This window comes from Diabrotica virgifera, chromosome 4, assembly GCF_917563875.1.
Source record: "Diabrotica virgifera virgifera chromosome 4, PGI_DIABVI_V3a".
NCBI lineage: Eukaryota > Metazoa > Arthropoda > Insecta > Coleoptera > Chrysomelidae > Diabrotica > Diabrotica virgifera.
The window spans coordinates 20,141,802-20,161,729 of record NC_065446.1 but is presented as its reverse complement, the minus strand read 5'-3'; the positions used below and the strand labels follow the sequence as shown (position 1 = coordinate 20,161,729).

General features: G+C 35.1%; 2 protein-coding genes across 2 annotated transcripts in view; both read left to right on the top strand.

Moving 5' to 3' along the window:
• The window catches only part of LOC126882939 (fas apoptotic inhibitory molecule 1), a 30,439-nt gene extending 18,644 nt beyond the window's left edge, over positions 1–11,795 (top strand). The window contains exon 4 of the mRNA XM_050648015.1: positions 11,432–11,795. Within this exon, the coding sequence (XP_050503972.1) occupies positions 11,432–11,631 (200 nt within the window). The 3' untranslated portion in view covers positions 11,632–11,795. The remainder of the gene's footprint in view (positions 1–11,431) is intronic.
• A 6,506-nt stretch (positions 11,796–18,301) lies between these two features.
• LOC126882938 (cuticlin-4) overlaps positions 18,302–19,928 on the top strand; it is a 122,693-nt gene continuing 121,066 nt past the window's right edge. Inside the window, exon 1 of the mRNA XM_050648014.1 lies at positions 18,302–18,624. The gene's annotated coding sequence lies outside the window, so the exon portion shown is untranslated. The remainder of the gene's footprint in view (positions 18,625–19,928) is intronic.

Genomic DNA, 19,928 nt, shown 5'->3' with positions numbered 1-19,928 from the left:
GCATGTTCTTCAAGTAGCCGTTGTGACTTCTAAAAAGCAGCTGGAGTTTTATTTCATGTCGACGATTTGAGAAAGTCCTTATGTAGTACGCTCGGGAAGTTCCACTCTTGTGAATAGAATGTGTGGAAATGATGGACAAAAAAATGTAAAGCCAAAAAAACTAAAACCATAAAAGTTAGCATCTGCATGTGTTTTAAAAACTTCCTTGCCATATTTTCCAAGATTACAAGTGAATACAAATTTAAGAAAATATTAAATAAAAATAGCGGATCAAATAATGAATATAATTATTATGATTATTTTTTAATGATTTTAACTTCCAATCGTATACTAAGATATTTGATCACGTGTTTAATTCTGTCCAATGAAATTAAAATTATACTGAGAATTATCTACTGTAGAAAATGACCGATAGAATTTATTTAAGTAGATTGTTTCTGTTTAATGGCAACCAGTTTCCTAGTTTTGACAACTGTCACATTTAAGAAAATATCCATAATATACGTATTAAAAAATAATCTTACGAATATCACATGACAGTAAGAATAAAATAAGAAAATAATGCTTCATTTTTACTCAAATTTGTTGTCATTGGGCAATAGCCACTCGAGCCCTGCGGGCTCTCGTGTCTATTGCCAGACAGCAAATTTTCGAAAAACTGTCGCATTATTTTCAATTTATTCTCACTCTCTTGTGATATTATACCCGATTATTTTTTAATGATTTTAACTTCCAATCGTATAGTAAGATATTTGATCACGTGTTTAATTCTGTCCAATCAGATTAAAATTATACTGAGAATTATCTACTGTAGAAAATTACCGATAGAATTTTTTTAAGTAGATTGTTTCCGTTTAATGGCAACCAGTTTCCTAGTTTTGACAACTGTAACATTTAAGTAAATATCCATAATATATGTATTACAAAATAATCTTACAAATATCACACGACAGTAAAAATCAATAAGAAAATAATGCTTCATTTTTACTCAAATTTGTTGTCGTTGGGCAATAGCCATACAACAAATTTTCGAAAAACTGTCGCATTATTTTCAACTTATTCTCACTCTCTTGTGATATTATACCCGAAAATAAATTAGTTAAAACTATTTAAATGAAAATCCTATATGCAGATATGATTTAAAAGGTGGAAAAAAACGTGGTTAGAGATTTGGTTATCTATGTATAAAAAGTAAGTCAAAAAAATATGGAAAAAAATAATAATTATAAATAAATAATTTTACCCCAATATCCCTTTAGTGGCTTAGTGGTAAGAGAGCCTACCTTTGGACACTCGATGGAAAATTTTGCTTTATTGAAATTTTAATAAATAAAAATTATCTCTGTCCTTGTGGAATCGGTACTCACCTGAGGGACCGCAAACGTTTGGATACAACGTTTCTTTGTAAAGACAATGTCGACTTAACTAAGTAACAAGACTTTAACTCAACACAAACACTACACTCTACACTAAAATCTGATTGCGACTAGATGAATGATTAATATCTATGCCATTACTAGAAGGTAAAAAGACTTACCCCAATTAAAATACATATAAATGAATTTTGGACAGAAACATGTGCTTAAAGCCGGGTTTATGTTAGGACGGGGCATGGACGACACGGCTGTCTTACGGGGCACGTTGAAGGATCATCTGATATGAAAAGCATTGGCTAGTTTATGTTAAAACGGGACGGATCGACAACGGAGTGGGGACGTGCGCTTTCTATTATTCTACGGCACGTATCGTGCACGCCCCATTCTAACATAAATCAGCCTTAAATGGACAGAATATTTATATAAAAATATATTCCCTTTGGAGTGTAAGCGATGGTGACGCGCAACACACAGCCTCTCCTATCCAAAGGTCAACCTCACCTGCCCGTGTGATGATTTTGATCTTGATCATCCGGTGCACCCTGCTAGATAACTGACGAGGCTCTGGCGACCGAGTGACTGCCGGAATAAGCAGTCCCCACTTATTGACCAACTTCGGTTGGTATGCAAGTGAAAGGGCACTCTTTTGTCCTGGGGTCAAGAAATTGGCACTAAAGGCGGAAGAACTATTTACTAAATCCACAAGGAAAAGAAAAGGTTTTCCTGTAGTTGGCTGTATACCATCAATCACAAAATTGGAAAGAAATCCTTTGTAAAAGGTATAAAATTTTTTTATTAAAAATCCCTTAAAAGGGCTACATCACAACAAAACGTTTTCGATTTTTATAAAAAATCATCATCAGTGTTCGATAAACTGGATGCTAGCTGAGCCACAAAAGAAAAATATCTGGGCAAAAACCCTTTACATATAATATAGATGCCTTAAAAGTGCATACTTCGATAAAAAGGCCTGTGATGGTCACATGACAAACAGGATAATGCCCTAATGTATACCTTACCTTAGGGCATTATCCTGTTTGTCATGTGACCATCACAGGCCTTTTTATCGAAGTATGCACTTTTAAGGCATCTATATTATATGTAAAGGGTTTTTGCCCAGATATTTTTCTTTTGTGGCTCAGCTAGCATCCAGTTTATCGAACACTGATGATGATTTTTTATAAAAATCGAAAACGTTTTGTTGTGATGTAGCCCTTTTAAGGGATTTTTAATAAAAAAATTTTATACTTTTTACAAAGGATTTCTTTCCAATTTTTTTAACTATTTACTAGTCAACGTCATAAGGAGGTAGAAGGCAAAGAGAAACCACTACATTAAAGATCCGTCATGGATATCTCTAGTACGATCATCATGACTGTACAAGAAAAAGCCAACTCAACCACTGCTCATGGGAATCGGAGACCAGTATCCGGCATGGGAGGTATATCACAAGGAGACCACAGGGCCTCCCGGGTCATCAACCAGCAAAATCCCTGTGAAGTAATAAATACCACTCTTAAAGAAAATAGAAAAACACCCAAGAAAGTATTAAAAATTGGTACATGGAATGTTAGGAGTATGTATGATTGTATGATCCAGGCAAAATGCATAATATAATACAAGAAATGTAAAGATTAAATGTCGACATTCTAGGCATTAGTGAGGCAAGGTGGCCAAATTCTGGCAGTTTTTCGACAACAAATGCCATAGCATATTACTCCGAAAACAGTAGTACTAACACAGACATGGCGTAGCAGTTTTCGTATCTAAGTCTGTGATGCAGTAGGTCATTAATTTTACTCCAGTATCAGATCAGCTCTTATTTCTCCAACTACAAACAAACACAAGTAAACTAAATATCATACAAATCTATGCACCTACAGCAGATAAATCCGAGGAAGAAATTGAACAATTCTACGAAGAAATCAATCAAGTATTAAAATCAACGAAACCACGAGACATCACCGTAATTCTAGGTGATTTTAACTCAAAAATTGGTAAAGGAAAAAGTGGCAAACATGTAGGAGAATACGGACTCGGTAAAAGAAATGAACGAGGTGACAGACTGCTTCAATTCTGTCAGGAGAATAACATGATTGTATCTAATACATTCTTCAACTTACCAAAGAGAAGACTTTATACGTGGAAATCACCCCAGGACAATGGCCAAAGAATAATTCGAAACCAGATTGATTTTTTACTGATAAACGAACGATCCAGAAACTCCTTAAAATCCGTTAAGGCTTACCCAGGCGCAGGCGCAGATGTCTATTCAGACCATAACCCTCTAATAGCGCAAGTGAGTATTAAACTAAAAAGATTGGAGCAGAAAAGAAGAGCAAACCAGAAAGACGTCAGTCATTTATGTAACCTGGAGGTAAAGAAGGAACTGCAAAGATGTATTAATAATAATTTGAAAATACTTCATGAAAAAGAAACATCTCAGCCAACGAACAACATAGATAAAAAAATGGCAAAACGTAAAAATGGCGATAACAAGTCCTGCGAAGAAAATTCTGACTAAAGAAAAACCAAAAATAAATAAAGATGGATGACTGATAAAATCCTTCTTCTCATGGACCATCGGAGAATAATGAAAGGAAAAAACGAACAAAGGTATAAACAAATACAGAAAGAAATCAAAAAAGAAATCAGAATAGCAAAGGAAGATTTTTATAAAAGAAAAAGTGAAGAAATGGATCAATTGCAGGCAAAAGAACTTGCAGGTACACAAAAACGTAAGCAGCCAAATACCCTGTATAATGTCAACGGAAACATAATAACACAACTAGAAGAACAGTTGAAGATATGGAAAAACTATGTTTAAGAACTCTTTGCAGATGATAGACAACAATCTGAATTAAGCAACATACAAGGAGACGAAGGTCCAGAAATAACGGAGGAGGAAGTCATGTACGCACTAAAAAGAATGAAAAACGGTAAAGCCTCAGGTCCAGATGAAATACCAACGGAAATCCTTAAACTGATAGAAGAGGACTCGATCAACATTTTAGTTGAACTTTTCAATAGCATTTATACATCAGAAAAAATACCACAAGAATGGTTTTCCACTTTTGTTATCATACCAAAAAAGATGAATGCCAAACAATGTAGTGATGACCGTACAATCAGTTTGATGAGCCATGTACTGAAAATATTCCTGAAAATTATACACACTAGAGTACACAGAAAACTGAAAATGGACATCAATGATACCCAGTTTGGATTCCGAAATGGACTCGGAAAAAGAAGAGAGGCGTTGTTTGCACTGAACGTTATGTCTCAAAGATGTCTTGACATAAATCAAGATGTATTCATGTGTTTCAAAGATTATAACAAGGCCTTTAATAAAGTGCGGCATGATCATCTAATAAGACTCCTGGCAGAAAAAAATTTAGATAAACGAGACATCCGACTAATAGCAAATATGTACTACAATCAGAAAGCAGTAGTGAGAGTAGAGAATAATACCACTGAAGAAATTGAAATAAAGCGAGGTGTGAGACAAGGTTGTATACTGTCACCAACCCTGTTTAATCTCTATTCCGAAGACATAGTGAATAGAACACTCTCTGAGCAATCTATAGGTATTAAAATAAATGGTGTTAGATTAAACAATCTGAGATTTGTCGACGACACCGTTTTCATCGCAGAAACACTTGAAGAGCTACAGACATTGGTGAATAAGATAGCAGACTGCAGCGAAGAATATGGACTATCTTTGAACATAAAGAAAACTAAATTTATGGTAATATCGAAATCAACACGAAATGTCCAAAATTTATATTCACAATGAAATTATCGATCGAGTTAGCAAATATCAATATTAAATAAATAAAGACAACGATAGCTCAGCAGAAATCAAAATAAGAATAGAAAAAGCCAGATCCATATTCACTAAAATGAAGAGAGTGTTCTGTGGAAGAGATTTGAGCCTTGAAATGAAACTTCGCCTAATGAGATGTTACGTACTTTCTGTGCTGTTCTACGGAATGGAGTCATGGACGCTGAAAAAGATTGATACCAAAAAATTAGAGGCATTTGAACTGTGGATGTATCGCAGAATCTTGAGAATATCATGGACGGAGAGAGTCACAAACGTCGAGGTTTTGAGAAGAATGAATAAAGAAAAGGAAGTTATATTTACGATCAAAAAACGAAAACTGCAATACTTGGGACACATTACACGAGGCGAAAGATATGAACTGCTTCGAATAATTATGCAGGGGAAGATAGCAGGAAAAAGGTCCATAGGAAGAAGACCAAACTCCTGGCTAAAGAATCTACGGGAATGGTATAGCTGTAGCAACAACCAATTGTTTCGGTCAGCAGTTTCGAAAATACGTATAGTACTTATGATCGCCAACCTTCGGAATGAAGATGGCAGTTGAAGAAGAATATTCCCTTTCTATTATTTTGAACATTGACAGACGGAAGTGAAGATTTGCCCACAATCCAGTTGAGCGCCAACTATTCTTAGACGAAAAGTAGTAAAACAAAACAGAAAATTAACAAATGAATAAAATCAATATATAAATTGAAATGAAAAATTATTTGAATAAAAATAACAAATATGTGACGTTTATAACGTTACAATCGTCATCTGTTAAAACCTGTAAAAAAACCAACAAACAACGAACTCAATTTATTTCAGTTCTTTAGAAGTGTATTTAAATCACCGCATCGTTCAACTAGCACGGTTCATGTAGGATAGTAATTTATGTAATAAGTGCATAAAGTACCTAGTAATTTTTTTCAAGATTGAAAAAGTTGAGAGCATAAGCCGTTAAACGACACGTCTCTTCTTCCGCGTGGTGTATATTTTACAACCTGTCTTCAAATTTTTCTTCATTTCAACGTGTTTTGTTGTAGTCTGTTATTCGATATCTAATAAATCTAATTCGCCCTTTATTCGTCAAGTGTAGAAGACCAGAAGCTGTCATCAAAGTTGTAACGTTAGAAATGTCACATATTTATTAATTTTAGAGACAGAGAAAATTCTCTACGGAGTGCAGAATCCTTGGTAGAGGAAAGTAACCAAATATGGAATAGTGTCCTAGTATGGAATTCCTTGATTTCTACGAAAATATAAGTTGGAACGTTGGAAGCGCACTACAAGACCATTCTCTATTTCAGTCGATCTCTTTATTATCGTATTCACACCTCTGTGTCAGATGCGCGAACGATACGTGTCTGGCAGGCACGTTTTGTTTTTATCGTCTCGCAGAAAATTTCACAGGTAAATACAAGGGAACCTCGATAAGTCGGATTAATCGGGACCGCGGCCGATCCGGGTTATCGAAAATCCGTGTTAGCCGGAGAAAATAGTAAAAATTAATAAAACACGGTATACTTACAGATAAACTCCATTATAATGCACAAACATGAAATACATATGCACAGTACATCTAAATTACGTACAGTTGTGTACAGTATTGTTTATTTCTTGGTAAAAAACTCAAAGTGAAAAAATATTTATTTTCTCTGCATTTTAGATTATTTGCATCTAATTGTTGACTTTTTCTATCTACCTAATCAACCCTAAACGTTCATCCTTGGATATAGGCCTCCTCTTCCTTCTTCCATGCCTCTCTACCTTGGGCAATTTGCATCCATTTTGACCGAGTGTGTTTCTTCAGGTCATCTGACCATCGCATTTGTGGCCTTCCCCTTTTTCGTTTGTGATTCCACGGTCTCCAATGTATAATCGTCTTAGTCCATCTTTCATCCTTCTACCGTAGGGTGTGTCCGGCGAACTTCCATTTAAGCTTTGTTACTTGGGTTAACAAAGAGAGGAGAGAAGATTGGGAAAGTAGGACAGATCCGCATTACCATAGTCTACCGGACATCATAGGGAAACCTGGCGAATTTGAACGTCCCCGTAAGATTTGGGCAGCCCTTAATCGAATTCGAACAAACTGTGGAAGATGCGCCGACTCCCTCCACAGATGGGGTAAACTCCCCTCGCCTTCTTGTGACTGCGGCGCTGCAAGACAGACGATCAGTCACATTGTTCAGGACTGCCCACGCAGAGCATACACAGGCGACCCTATAGACTTTGTAATGGCAACCGAAGGGTCAATCGAATATATAAAAAAATTGGACATCTGTTTGTGATGCATTGTATAATGCATAAATCTAAATATATTCTGTGATATACTTAAGCCATACGCTAAATAAATAAATACTTGGGTTAAGACATATTTCACTTTTGTTTTGTTACGGATCCATTCGTTTCTTTTCCTGTCTGATAGTTTAATGTTCAGCATTTGTCTTTCCATGGATCTTTCTGTCTTTGCTATTTTTTCCATATTTTCTTTTGTAAACGTACATGTCTGAGAGCCATATATCAGAACAGGGAGTATACATTGATTGAAGACTCCTGTTTTTAGATATTGAGTTTGAAAAAAAGCATTTTTTTCAAAATTAAAATTTTTAAAAATTTTACTGCAAAACCAAATTTTTTCAAAAATAAGCACTTTGTATCGATGAAACTTACAGATCGTATAAACACAACATAAGCAAAGTAACCTGTAAAGCGGTCACGATTAATTTCATTTAAATTGCTAATTGGGGGGTGATCTTCCTGATTTTTTTTGCCAAAACAAAAGGGATCAACTTTATTTTGAGCATAACTTGCTTACATTTGATGCTAGAAAGTTTTTTATAAAAACAGAAATAAAGCTTTTTTTAAACACTTAAGGAAAGTTGTAATGTGTTTTCCCCAAGAATATTTGGATATTTCACATTTAATTATTCTATTTGGAATTTTTCGAATATTAAGATATTTTTCATTAGCTATAACTCTTCTTTTGCTAGGTATAGAGACCTAATATATACACCAATTTTTCACTTTTTTATAGGCTATAGTTTTGCTAAGAGTAGTTTTTTCGACAAAATGCTTACGTTTTGAGTTATTTGCGAAAAACCGTCTACAAACGTGGTTATTTTGTTAAAAAATGAACATATTCACTTGCAAATAACTCGAAAATTATTGATTTCGTGAAAAGATTCTACAGAACAAAAGTTGCTTAAAATTAGTCAGTTTATCCATTTCGGGACTTATCTTGGACATATATTTTTTTACCCCCGAGATGGGGTGAAACTCACCCCCAAGGCAAAAGCACACATCGGCACTATATTACTTTTTTACACCATATTACATGCCAAATTTCATGTCAATCCAATGGGTTATTTAAAATTTACAGCAAAAACCGTGAAAGAATGTAGGGGAAAGGTAGGTAAAGTGGAATAATTACCGATTCAAGCTTGTATCCCGGTAGAAGTATTCGTCTTAAAAGTTTGAGTTTATGGAAGAAGCCACTTACGTTATAGCCCTACGTAGTACTGTTAAGAAATTAAACTAATATATCACCACTTCGGAGAAAAACGTCAAAAGTAAAAGTGGTGTAATATTCCACTTTACCCGCCATATTGGAGGTAAAGCGGAATACAAAAACTTAAAATGAATTAATATTATTTATTCAACTAAGCATATAAACAGAGCTCAGGAACATTGAAAAACCCTCGTCTTAACTGTTTTGGTTCATTAATAATCATTTTAATGTCCTTAATGTTGTAATCTAATACATCATCTTTATTAGGCCATTTGAAATATTTTTGCGTCCTTTCCATACACTTTACAGAAGCTGATTCACCTGATTTTGAAATTACTAAACCGGGAAATGTTTGTCCGTTGTACTCTACAGCTACATATATCCCTTCCTTAATATCTTCTGTTTTTATGGTAGGAATTTGAACTGGTAGGTCCAACTCTGAACCGCTGTCGGTGTCACTATAAATGCTGATGTTTGCATCATCTTCTTCTTCGCTGTCGCTTTGAAATAGTTGCTTCGTAACTTTCTTGGTTGGATTTTTTGGGGTCGGAGCCTTCAAATTCTTTAATTCTTCAATAAAAGGGGTAGAAGTTGCTACTACAGTTTTTCCTGATCGAGCCCTTTTCTTCGTTGGATTTTCGATATTTGAAGCGACCCGTGGGATAGGTAAAATATCCGCAGGACTAACAATAGTCTTATGGAGGAGAATGTCATTTGACACTGGAGTGGACGCTGATGGCAGGTTAGATGTAGCGAGTAGAGGCCCAGGACGATCAGTTGTATCTGCAGCCACGAAAACGTTTGGATCAGGTCTCTCAAACGGCCAAATACCCGTCTTCTTAAATCCTGAGATAGCTGTTGCCATACTAGCTGCCTTCAAGTAAGCTTCTCGGAAGAGAGGACCGACATCATGAATCGTCACGACTTTCCCCGGGTGGGTTCGCAGCCAAACTCGCACTGCCTGTTCATAGAAGGTCGACATGGGATACATAAATGATACGTCCAGTGGCTGAAGTCGATGTGTGCAATGTGGTGGTAGCACCAGGATGTCTACAAAGTTTTTCTTAGCAAGCTCTAAGACTTCAATGTTTTTATGTGGGTTGAATGGCCATCTAAAATTAGTAAAACCCTGTCCTCGGAGGTAGGCTTCGCAAATTTAATAAAATGGTGAAACCAAGCCGTAAAGATTTCGGTCTGCATCCATCCAGAAGCATGCGTGAAAATTTTGGTATTCAGAGGAACTCCAATGTCGAATGTCAAGTGATGTCTCACCCGTGGAAAAATAAGAGCAGGAGGGATGTATTCCCCTGCAGCGTTGAAGCAAATTTCTGCAGTTGTAAGCGTACCTCTTTCAGCTGATGATAAAACTCCTACTTGCTTTTTCCCCTTTTTTGAAATAATCTTTGAAGGCTTATTTGGCACGGTAGAGATTCCGGTTTCGTCACAATTATAGATGCGGTTAGGTTTGTAGTTGTGTTTTTGGTATAAGTCTTCCAATAAATCAAAGAACTTTCCGACACTAACTGCGTTAAATGCTGACGCTCGCGCTGCTGACGTTTTTTCTGGAAGTCGAAGTGAAAGAACTGGGTGCCGTTTCATGAAACCAAGCAACCATACTTTACCAGCTTCTTTCTTCTCATTATTGAATCTATGTTCAATGTTATTTCGTATGGCAAACTCGTAGGTAAAATATTTTAAGTCAGAAATAGTTAGCCCAAACAGGCGTTCTTCCATTTTAAGAATATAGTCTACCAACATCCTCTCTTGATCTACCGTGAACACGCAACGGAATCGTCCAAGTTGCTTCACTAAACGTTCTTCTGGTGGTCGCTTTAATCTTCTAAAAAGAGTTGTCGATGGAATGTTATATTGTTTTGCAGAAGAATGAATTGATAAACCACCTTGACATGCAGTTAGAGCCTCAGCCATTCCCTTCTCGTCCCAACTCTGCTGCGAAGTCTTTCGTTTGTAAAAATTAGGCATGCTAAAAAAATGTTGTCACTTAATAACATTGTTAAACTTTTAGGAGGTAAAGTGGAACGTCATTCCGCTTTACCCGCATACGTTTCATTCCACTTTACCCGCATCAACATTTTTTCTGTACAAACACGATAGCTACTAACCAAATGTGCTAATAAGTTAAAGAAAGAGTATTTATGTCCACAAATAACCATTTTATACAATAGATAATAAATACGGTTAGAAAAACTTACCTGTTGCTGATAAGAAATTTCGTCTTAGTCACCAAATATTACAACTTTTTGTTAAAAAACAATGATCTTGTTTAACTCACATGAACATATCAATGAAAGTGCGCCATATTGAAGTAAATATTGCCAAATGTCAAAAGGTATATTGTGGTAGGAGATACAACAAAAACCGCCAATTTTGAAATTAAATTTTAAGCTTATTCCGCTTTACCCACCCATTCCACTTTACCTACCTTTCCCCTACCTACTACTATGCTCGAGCCATTATTGGAATGTGATCGTGTGTTTTAACTCTCGCACGTTTCAAATTTGTAATGTGTGAAAGGAGCGTTATAGGTACATTATATACCTATTTTTGTATAATCGTACATATAAACTTTAAGATATAACTGAATCACTATAATATACATACTGCGGTATCTTTTGTGATAGCAAGTATAGTTTCTTTAGCAAGTATAGTCTGTTAGAGTAGGATACTTTAAATCTCTGACAGTTTACTTTGTTTCAGAAAAGCAAACATTAAATATTTACGTCAATGGTGAGCAGGTAGAAGCAGAGAGTAACTTCGTGACCAATGGAACAGAAATGAGTTTTATAATGGGTAATACATCAGCGACAATAAGGGCTGAGACGACTCAGAAGAAAGAAGGTGTTGTACATCAGCTTTTTGTGGATGGCAAATGCATTGAAGAAGATATTATATTTTAGAGCCAAGAAATAATACTTTAGAAGAAATCAATTTCACATAATATTATTACTATGTGATTCTAAATTAGTATCAAACGAATTATTATAATAATGTATATTGTAATGTCCCAGTTTTTATTACACTCTGTATGATTTTCAAACAATAAAATTTTGTTATATGTTCATTTTATTATAAATACGTGAATTGTATCAAAAAAGAAGAAAATGCATCAAAAGAGATGCATGACTTGACATCGTGGTGACTATAATTTGAATATCTGAACAGAACAGTTAAAAGTTGCAAAGTTAGGAAATTGCAATTTTCTTGTCTCTTTGTCTTTATCCATATGCGAAGTTGTTTTATAACATTTCTTATGTCATCAATGTCAATCTTTTTCACAAACATATTCTACCTAAGCATCCCCCACCAAGTGCTCCTTGGTATGCCTCCCCTACTTCTTCCTTGTTGACTGCTCTGCGAAACAGCTCCGCGGAGCTTATCCCAAACCATTGTCGGAGGTTTTTCAACCACGAGATACGACGGCGTCCCGGTCCTCTCCTGCCAAATACTTTGCCCTGCATGACGAGTTGAAGAACTCGATATTTTTCTTCGTTCCGCATCACGTGGCCAAGGTACTCAAGCTTACGTTGTTTTACTAAATTAAGCACTTCTTTTTCTTTTGTCATGCGCTGTAGGACCTCAATGTTGGTGACATGGTCCACATAAGATATTTTTAGTATCCTCCTGTAGATCCACATCTCGAAGGTTTCAATCCGCTTTTCAGTGGCTTGCGTCAGTGTCCAGGCTTCAACTCCATACAGTAGCACTGGAAGAACGTAGCACCTCACTATCCGCATCTTGGTTCCCAAACTGAGATCACCGCAGCACAGCAAGGATCTCAGCTTAATAAATGTAGACCGTGCCATTTCAATTCTGGATCTAATCTCTTGAGCGTGGTCCCATTGTGAGTTGAGGGTAGTTCCGAGGTAAGTGAATCTGTCGACTCTCTGGATCTCTTCGCTATCTGCCATTAGTGCCCCGGGATCTAAATTTACACGGCTGACAACCATGAATTTAGTTTTCTTAATATTAAGGTTCAGTCCGTATGTTACGCTCACAGTTCTCACTGTGAGCCTCCCCTACTACTTCAATAAATTTGCAACTTTATCGCTAAGAAAATGCGATAGATTGTGGTTGCATCGACTGTGGATACTTATATTTGCAGTCAACTGAAGGATGGGTAGTGTGTAATGTCTGCCAGGGATGGGCTCATAATTAATGCGCAGGTGTTGAGGATGAAGACGAAGGTCCTATTAGACTATATCCTATAAGGCGAAGTCCTATAGACGAAGCTTATATTTGTGAACTCTGCCAGCCTGATTAAAATACATTCCCATTTTGCCCCGCAGCATTTCCCATTTTGCCCCGTAACCGGGACAAAATGGGAATTTCGGACTCATAAGTTAAGTTCTTTATAGGCAAATACCTAAGCAATTTGGATTATAAATAAAGTAAGTTATATGCACTGGCGAAGCGTCCATGTAACCATTGTTACCATTGGTAACAGTTAAAAATCTTGCAAATAAATATTTTTTGACGATGAATAATTCTATTTACCAGTATTTTTATCAATAGAAATATATTATTATATTATGTAGTAATAGTACCTAACTCAGTAAATAACTCACTAAATAGCCAACTACTCGTAGACACGAAAATATTGGTGAGTTTGTGTGACTCCGTTGCACTTTATTATATTCTGTTTTTCATTTACCAGACTCATTTCTAGTGACAATGGTTATATACGCACGCTGGCGCTCGGGACCGGCTAGTAACTGAAAATTTTGAAGAAGCGACGGCATAAGCGAGCTGTGTATCAGTAGGGCTGTTACCAAATTTAAAATTGGTGACAGTACCTATAAAAAGTGTGCGTGCAGTTAACCATAGATGAGTGTCGCTTCTTAATCGATTAACTACTTGAAAAGTAATTCTCCTTATATAATTTTGAAGAAAAAAATGGGATTATTAAAAATGAAAGACCTATTTTAAACAATTTAAAAAAGGAATCAACAAAAGTAATTCGATATTTTAAATTTAGTTGGTACAGTGAAAATCCTTGGTTATATTAACGTTGCAAGAAAAATATACTGTATTGTTGGCCATGTCTTCTGGTTTCTACAGAAAAATGGGTGGACCAAGTTCACGATTTAAATGGTGTTAGGTTTTTAAAAAGGAGACATGAAATTTCTCCGTTACCTACATGTAAGATGTATACCCAATTTGATTTAGTTTGGCAAAACAAAAATCAAAAATTCTCCTAACCAAGCTTTTAAAGCAAATATTGCTAAACATAATGAGTTTGTTCAAAAATAGATAGGTATATATGGTATATCCTTAGCACACTTATAAGAGATACTGTATGTTTTTGGACCAAAGAAGAACTAGCGTTTCGTGATCATTTTGAGTGCGACGACTCTGACAATCGAGGCAATTACGGGGAATTGTTAACATTAATTGCCAAAAAAGATCAAAAATTTTGTCAACATCTAGAAACATCTGTTTTTTCGAGAGTTTCAAGTCATATACAAAATGATATTATTGAAGCTACACTCACCGGCACAAAATTCCGCCACCCAAAATTTTTGATTAAGTTTGACAATTTATAACTTTATTACTTTTGTGCTCCGATTTTCAAGATTCTTGCACCAGTTTGTAGGTACATGTATTCATATTGTTTGGTATTATTCCGTTAACAAAAATTTTTGCTTGCATGTCATTGTACAGGGGTGAAAGGAAGCGTTGTATTTTCTCCTAATTTTTAAAAAATCTTTGGAAAAATGGAATAGCTGATTTTGTTTCATAGTCCTGTCATATTTTCCCGGAGGCATCACCAACATTTTGTTTTTTGAGTTATCCGAATATCTTTTTTCTTGTAAGAGCTGTACCAAGTGTGGTAAATAAAAACACTGATTGACTCATACAATTGAGGTTGGATTGATAAGATTAGAATGGCCCGCATGCAGCCTAGATCTCAATCATATTGAACATTTATGGGATGAATAAAAAAGCTATTTGCCGTCATCCTAGGCCTCCAGAAAAGTTGGTACATTTATGGCCCTAGTAGAGGAATATCGGGCTATTCCCTAGGCAAGGAAAACACATCTTTATTAGATGCTAAACAGATTGCGAGCAGTCGTTGCTGCAAGAGGTGGACATAACCGCTGTTGAATTGTTTTGTTTTCTTATTAAATTTGTTTTGTTTTGTTAATTTTGTGCGTTTGATATTTTTAATTAAATAAACCTTCAAAGCAGTGTTTTTAATTACAGCTCTTACAAGAAAAGAGATATTCAGATTATTCAAAAAACAAGACCTTAGTGATACCTCCAGGATAATATAAAAAGGGTATGAAACAAAATCAGCCCTCCAATTTTTCCACAGAATTTTTTAAAGTTAGGAGAAAAAACAACGCTTACATTCACTCCCGTATAATGCCATCTAAGCAAAAAAATTTTGTTACCAGAATAATAGCAATTGACATCAATACATGTACCTACAAACTCGTGCAAGAATCTTGAAAATCGAAGTACAAATAATAAAGTTATAGATTGTCAAACTTAATCAAAAATTTTGGGTGGCGGAATTTTGTGCCGGTGAGTGTATATATACATTTAGCCATATCTTCATTTTTTTAAATAAGATTTTTTGCATCTGGTTTTGGTAACACTTCAGAAAAAGTCACGCGTCGCCACTGGTTATATGAAGTATAATAGCAAGTGTTCCTGTCTGACTTTGTAATTTTTTAATACACAGTTTAGTTTTCTTTCTATGATGTTTTCTTTCTTAAGTATCCCGTTCTGCTCCGGTCTCCCATATACGCATTGCCGGTTCTGACATATGGAAATGAAACACGAGCTTTTAACAATAGCGTAATCTACCAACTTCAAGTGACTCAGAGAACTATGGAATGTAGAATGCTCAACATTAAGCTAAGTGATATCAAATCTAATGAACAGATAAGAAAACGATCAAAAGTAACAAATGTTATCCAGAAAATTTCCATGTTAAAATGGAACTGGGCAGGACACAGATAGAATGGCTACCAAGGGCAAGCAAAAAAACTACACTCAAAAAAATTTAGTTCGTAATATTGATTAACAGTGATTACTGAATAGTATTTCGTTGTCACAACAATTTAATTTGTTGTTTCAACGAACTTTTAGACATTGACGAATGTATTTGGTTATTGTCACAATGATTGAATAATAATTGTGAGAATAACTAGAGTACATTAATCAATAACACTCAATTTATTCAGCCAATAACTTAGTTTCATATATTTAATAAATAATGTTAATTCTGCAAGCAACTCACGTTCTTGATTTCGTAGATGACAAGCAATTACCTTGGTTTATCGTGACAACGTACAGATTTCATTAAAACAATGTACAAATGTTGTTAATGTAAGTAATATATGATTATTGAATAGATGTAAATTGATTGTTGTGTCACAATCAATGCGTTCATTGTGACAATAATCCTAATTGTTGAGACAATAAATGTTTTGCTTGACCATTTGAAAGTTAACGGCTTTTCCTTATCGTGATACCCCTAGCTTCTCTGTGTTACCGAAGTGCCGAATAATAATTGCATTTCGTTTTCAAGTGTAGTCCGTAGTAGAAGGAAGTTTTTGTGTGTCTATTATCGTGAAATTTCGGTCGAATTCTTTTTAAATGTATTAATTTTTTTTCGAATCCTGAGAAAACTAATTATTATTTTTGAAAATTTAAATGCAAAATAAAATATTACAGTATTACCGAGGGTCTGAAGTCCCTGAGAACCTCTATAATGATTATTTTAATAAGTCACAGGGGTGAAAAAGAGAAAATTTAGTATGGTTTTTAATTTCAAATAGGCATACCATTCAACCGAAACTTTTTGTTTGTTCTAAGGGACTTTCTGCCCTCGGTAATAATGTAATATTTTATTCTACGTTTAAATTTTTCAAAAATACTTATTAGTTTTCTCAGAATTCCAAAAAAAAAATGAATGCGTTTAAAAAGAATTCGATCGAAATTTTGCACCTGTGCTCTCAAAAAGGATTAAAGTGTTATACATTTTTGGAATCACTATTTCAAACGCTTTTAAATAAGCTGTCACATGACGTACTTTCCCATTAAAAAAAATCAAAGTTAAGCCGCGCCTGTCACCTGAAGAGGAATCGTGTAAAGTTCGAAACATTGATGTTATAATATACTTTGATTATTTTAAAAATCGACCTGTCCGAGCGTTTTGCTTATGTGCTGAAAATAAATAAGTTAATAAGGGGGTGGGGGGAGTGTAACACTTATTAAAGTACACTGTATAAGTGAAATCATATGAAAAATCACACAGTGTAAAGTCCTTTAGGTTAAGCACAAAAAAGGGGCATTTAAAAAATTATTATTAATCAATTAATATCATAAATTGGGCTATTGCATTCAGTAATTATTAATATAAAATACGTTCATAGTAGGAATGAACGAAACTGATTGTAAGAATGAATATAATTGCTTGTAAGAAAAACCGTATTTATTGTGGGAATGAACGGTATTAATTGTAACAACAAACAGAAATAATTGTAGAAATAAACGAAAGACGTTAGGAGAAATAACACTGTTATTGATACAACGAATAGTCTTCGTCGGTCAATTAACGACGTTGTTGTTTCAATAAATAGTGTTCGTTGACTCAGTAAACAGAGTTCGTAATACCAATAAAGTGATATTATGGTATACATAATGAATGTTCATCCATTCAATAAACGTAATACATTGGCTCAACGAACGAAAATAATGAATTGATGAACATCGTTTTGTTGTCCCAATAAAACCAAGAATTGGACAAATTTTAAGTATTGCCTTTGTTGTCTGAATTAACATTTTTATTGATATTACGTACCTTTTTCGTTGAGTGTAGATGCAGACTTGAAACAAGATGGACTGATGACATCAAGCGAATGTCTGGCCCTGGCCACAATGGATGCAAAGAACATCAAATATAACTGAATGAACAAGCCTAAGGAAGGCTTATATCCGACAATGGATGGAATGGCCGTTAATGATGACAATCTTGCTATCTGGGTCAGGTCTATTTCTGTTGAAGCTCTCTGTATTTCACATTTACTAATCTCTGGTTGAATATCATACTTTATGTTTTTTTAATCTGTAGCTTTTAATGGTTAAATAACCTGAGGAAATGGTTCTCCATAACAACAACTAATCTATTTAAAGCATCAGTTAATAAAATAATTATAGCCAGAATGATCGCCAATATTCGAAACGAATAACCACTAAAAGAAGAATCTGTAGCTCTAGCTGCCCTATTTCATAAAACCTTTTCTTGCTAATTTTTATTAAAATATTACCGTTTTGTTATCCTACACACATATCTACAGTACTACTGTACCTACTTTTGTCTTTTTTTGATAAAATCGGTTGTATTAATAAGTCTTAGTTCTGCCAGCATCCTCTTATAAATACTGGTTATTCATAAGATACCACTCATTATTTAGCAGGTGCTACTTAAGTTAAGTACTCTACTTGGTACTACTTAAAGTTTTTTACTTAACCCGCCACTGTTTTTTATGGAAACCGACCTCGCCCGATTCTAGCCGATCCTCAAGTTCAGTGACAACACTGACAGCAACGAAGCAACCTGGCCGCCCACTGCCCACTTGATCAAACAACTTTAACTTTTCCTTTCTATATCGCGCGCCGTAGTCCAACGACCAGTAGACGTCGAGTTGTTAAGGTGGCTGTGGAGTGGAATTCAGTTGTTTAAGCTGTCAAAAAAAGCCAAAAAGGCGATGTTACCGTTCGATATCGCTGGTGTACAATAAAAAACGAAGACAACCGCGTACACGGTGGATTTAAATAATTTGCGTGCTGTAGGTTCTCGTCGCAGTGGTACTTTAAATTATTCATGTGATTTAATTGGTTAGAAGATTAGACCTGCAGTTTTTTTTTTTATCATAGTAAGTATCAATAATTATTATAGCAACAAATTTTGTAGACATCTGTGATATAATATCTTTCGCAGTTTTGCCATGTGTAATTTCGTTCATATTATATGACCTTGTAGAATATATAAACACTTTATAATTACAATTGCTGAGAACTTGTGTATCTAAATTCAGCAGCTAAATGACGTAATCTTATTGTTAAAAGGATAAAATATTTTTTGTATTTTTTTAAAATGCCATACAGGTTACTTGTCTTACCAAACGTTGAAATCTCTCAATTGACTAGAGCAACCAACAGAAACTATACCATGAAGTACCAAGTGCACAAAACAATATAAAACATTTTATTTACAAATATAAACTCAAATATTTATAAATTTTAAACAATGCTTGATATGACTATGTTACAACATAAAAAATAATATTCGTAAGGCCGATGCCACATTATGCGTTTTGACCGGATGCTGTAAAAACGCATCCGTTTCCAACGCAACCGGACCGATCTGTCACACTATGCGTTTTCACCGGATGCGGCGGAAACGCATCCGGTCAAAACGCATAATGTGGCATCGGCCTAAAATGGTACATACGTCGCAACTTAACCTGCCATAGAAGTTTATTTTTTGTACTCTCATTATCATGGTCGTACAAACCAACACACACCCAGTATTTTTATACAAATGTTAAAACAGTGCTCTTGAACAGCAAATCTGATCGTAACTAATGTATTTTTATTTTTGGCAAACCACACATAGCAGCTCGGGAAACAAAAATCGTACTCGCCTTTGCCTTAGGCCTTAGATGCAGTGGCAGAATCAACATTAAAAGTTAAGGTTATTTTCTCGAGTTTTGAAGAAGCTACATTAAACATCAGTCTAAAAATAAATGAAGACCAAACAAAATACATGGTCGTCTCAAAACAAAAACGACGGCGAATAAGGCAAAATATTACTATATACGATCATAACTTCTAAGTGGTTAAATGATTTAAATATCTAAGAGCAACAATCACCAATGACAACAAAATAGATCGAGCAGTTTAAACGCGAATAATGACAGGAAACAGATATTTATTTTCAATGCATTATCTAATGTAGTCAAAACTTCTCTCACGAGGTGCAGAAATCCAGATATACATACTTAAATAAGACCATAATACGACCAGCAGTCGTGTTTGGAAGCAAAACATGGACGCTAACAAAAAGAGAAGTAAATAAATTGTTGGTATGAGAACGTAAAATCCTTCGAATGATATATGGCCCTTGCAGAGACAGCGTGACAAACGAATGGGACGCAGATACGATAAGAAGTTAGAG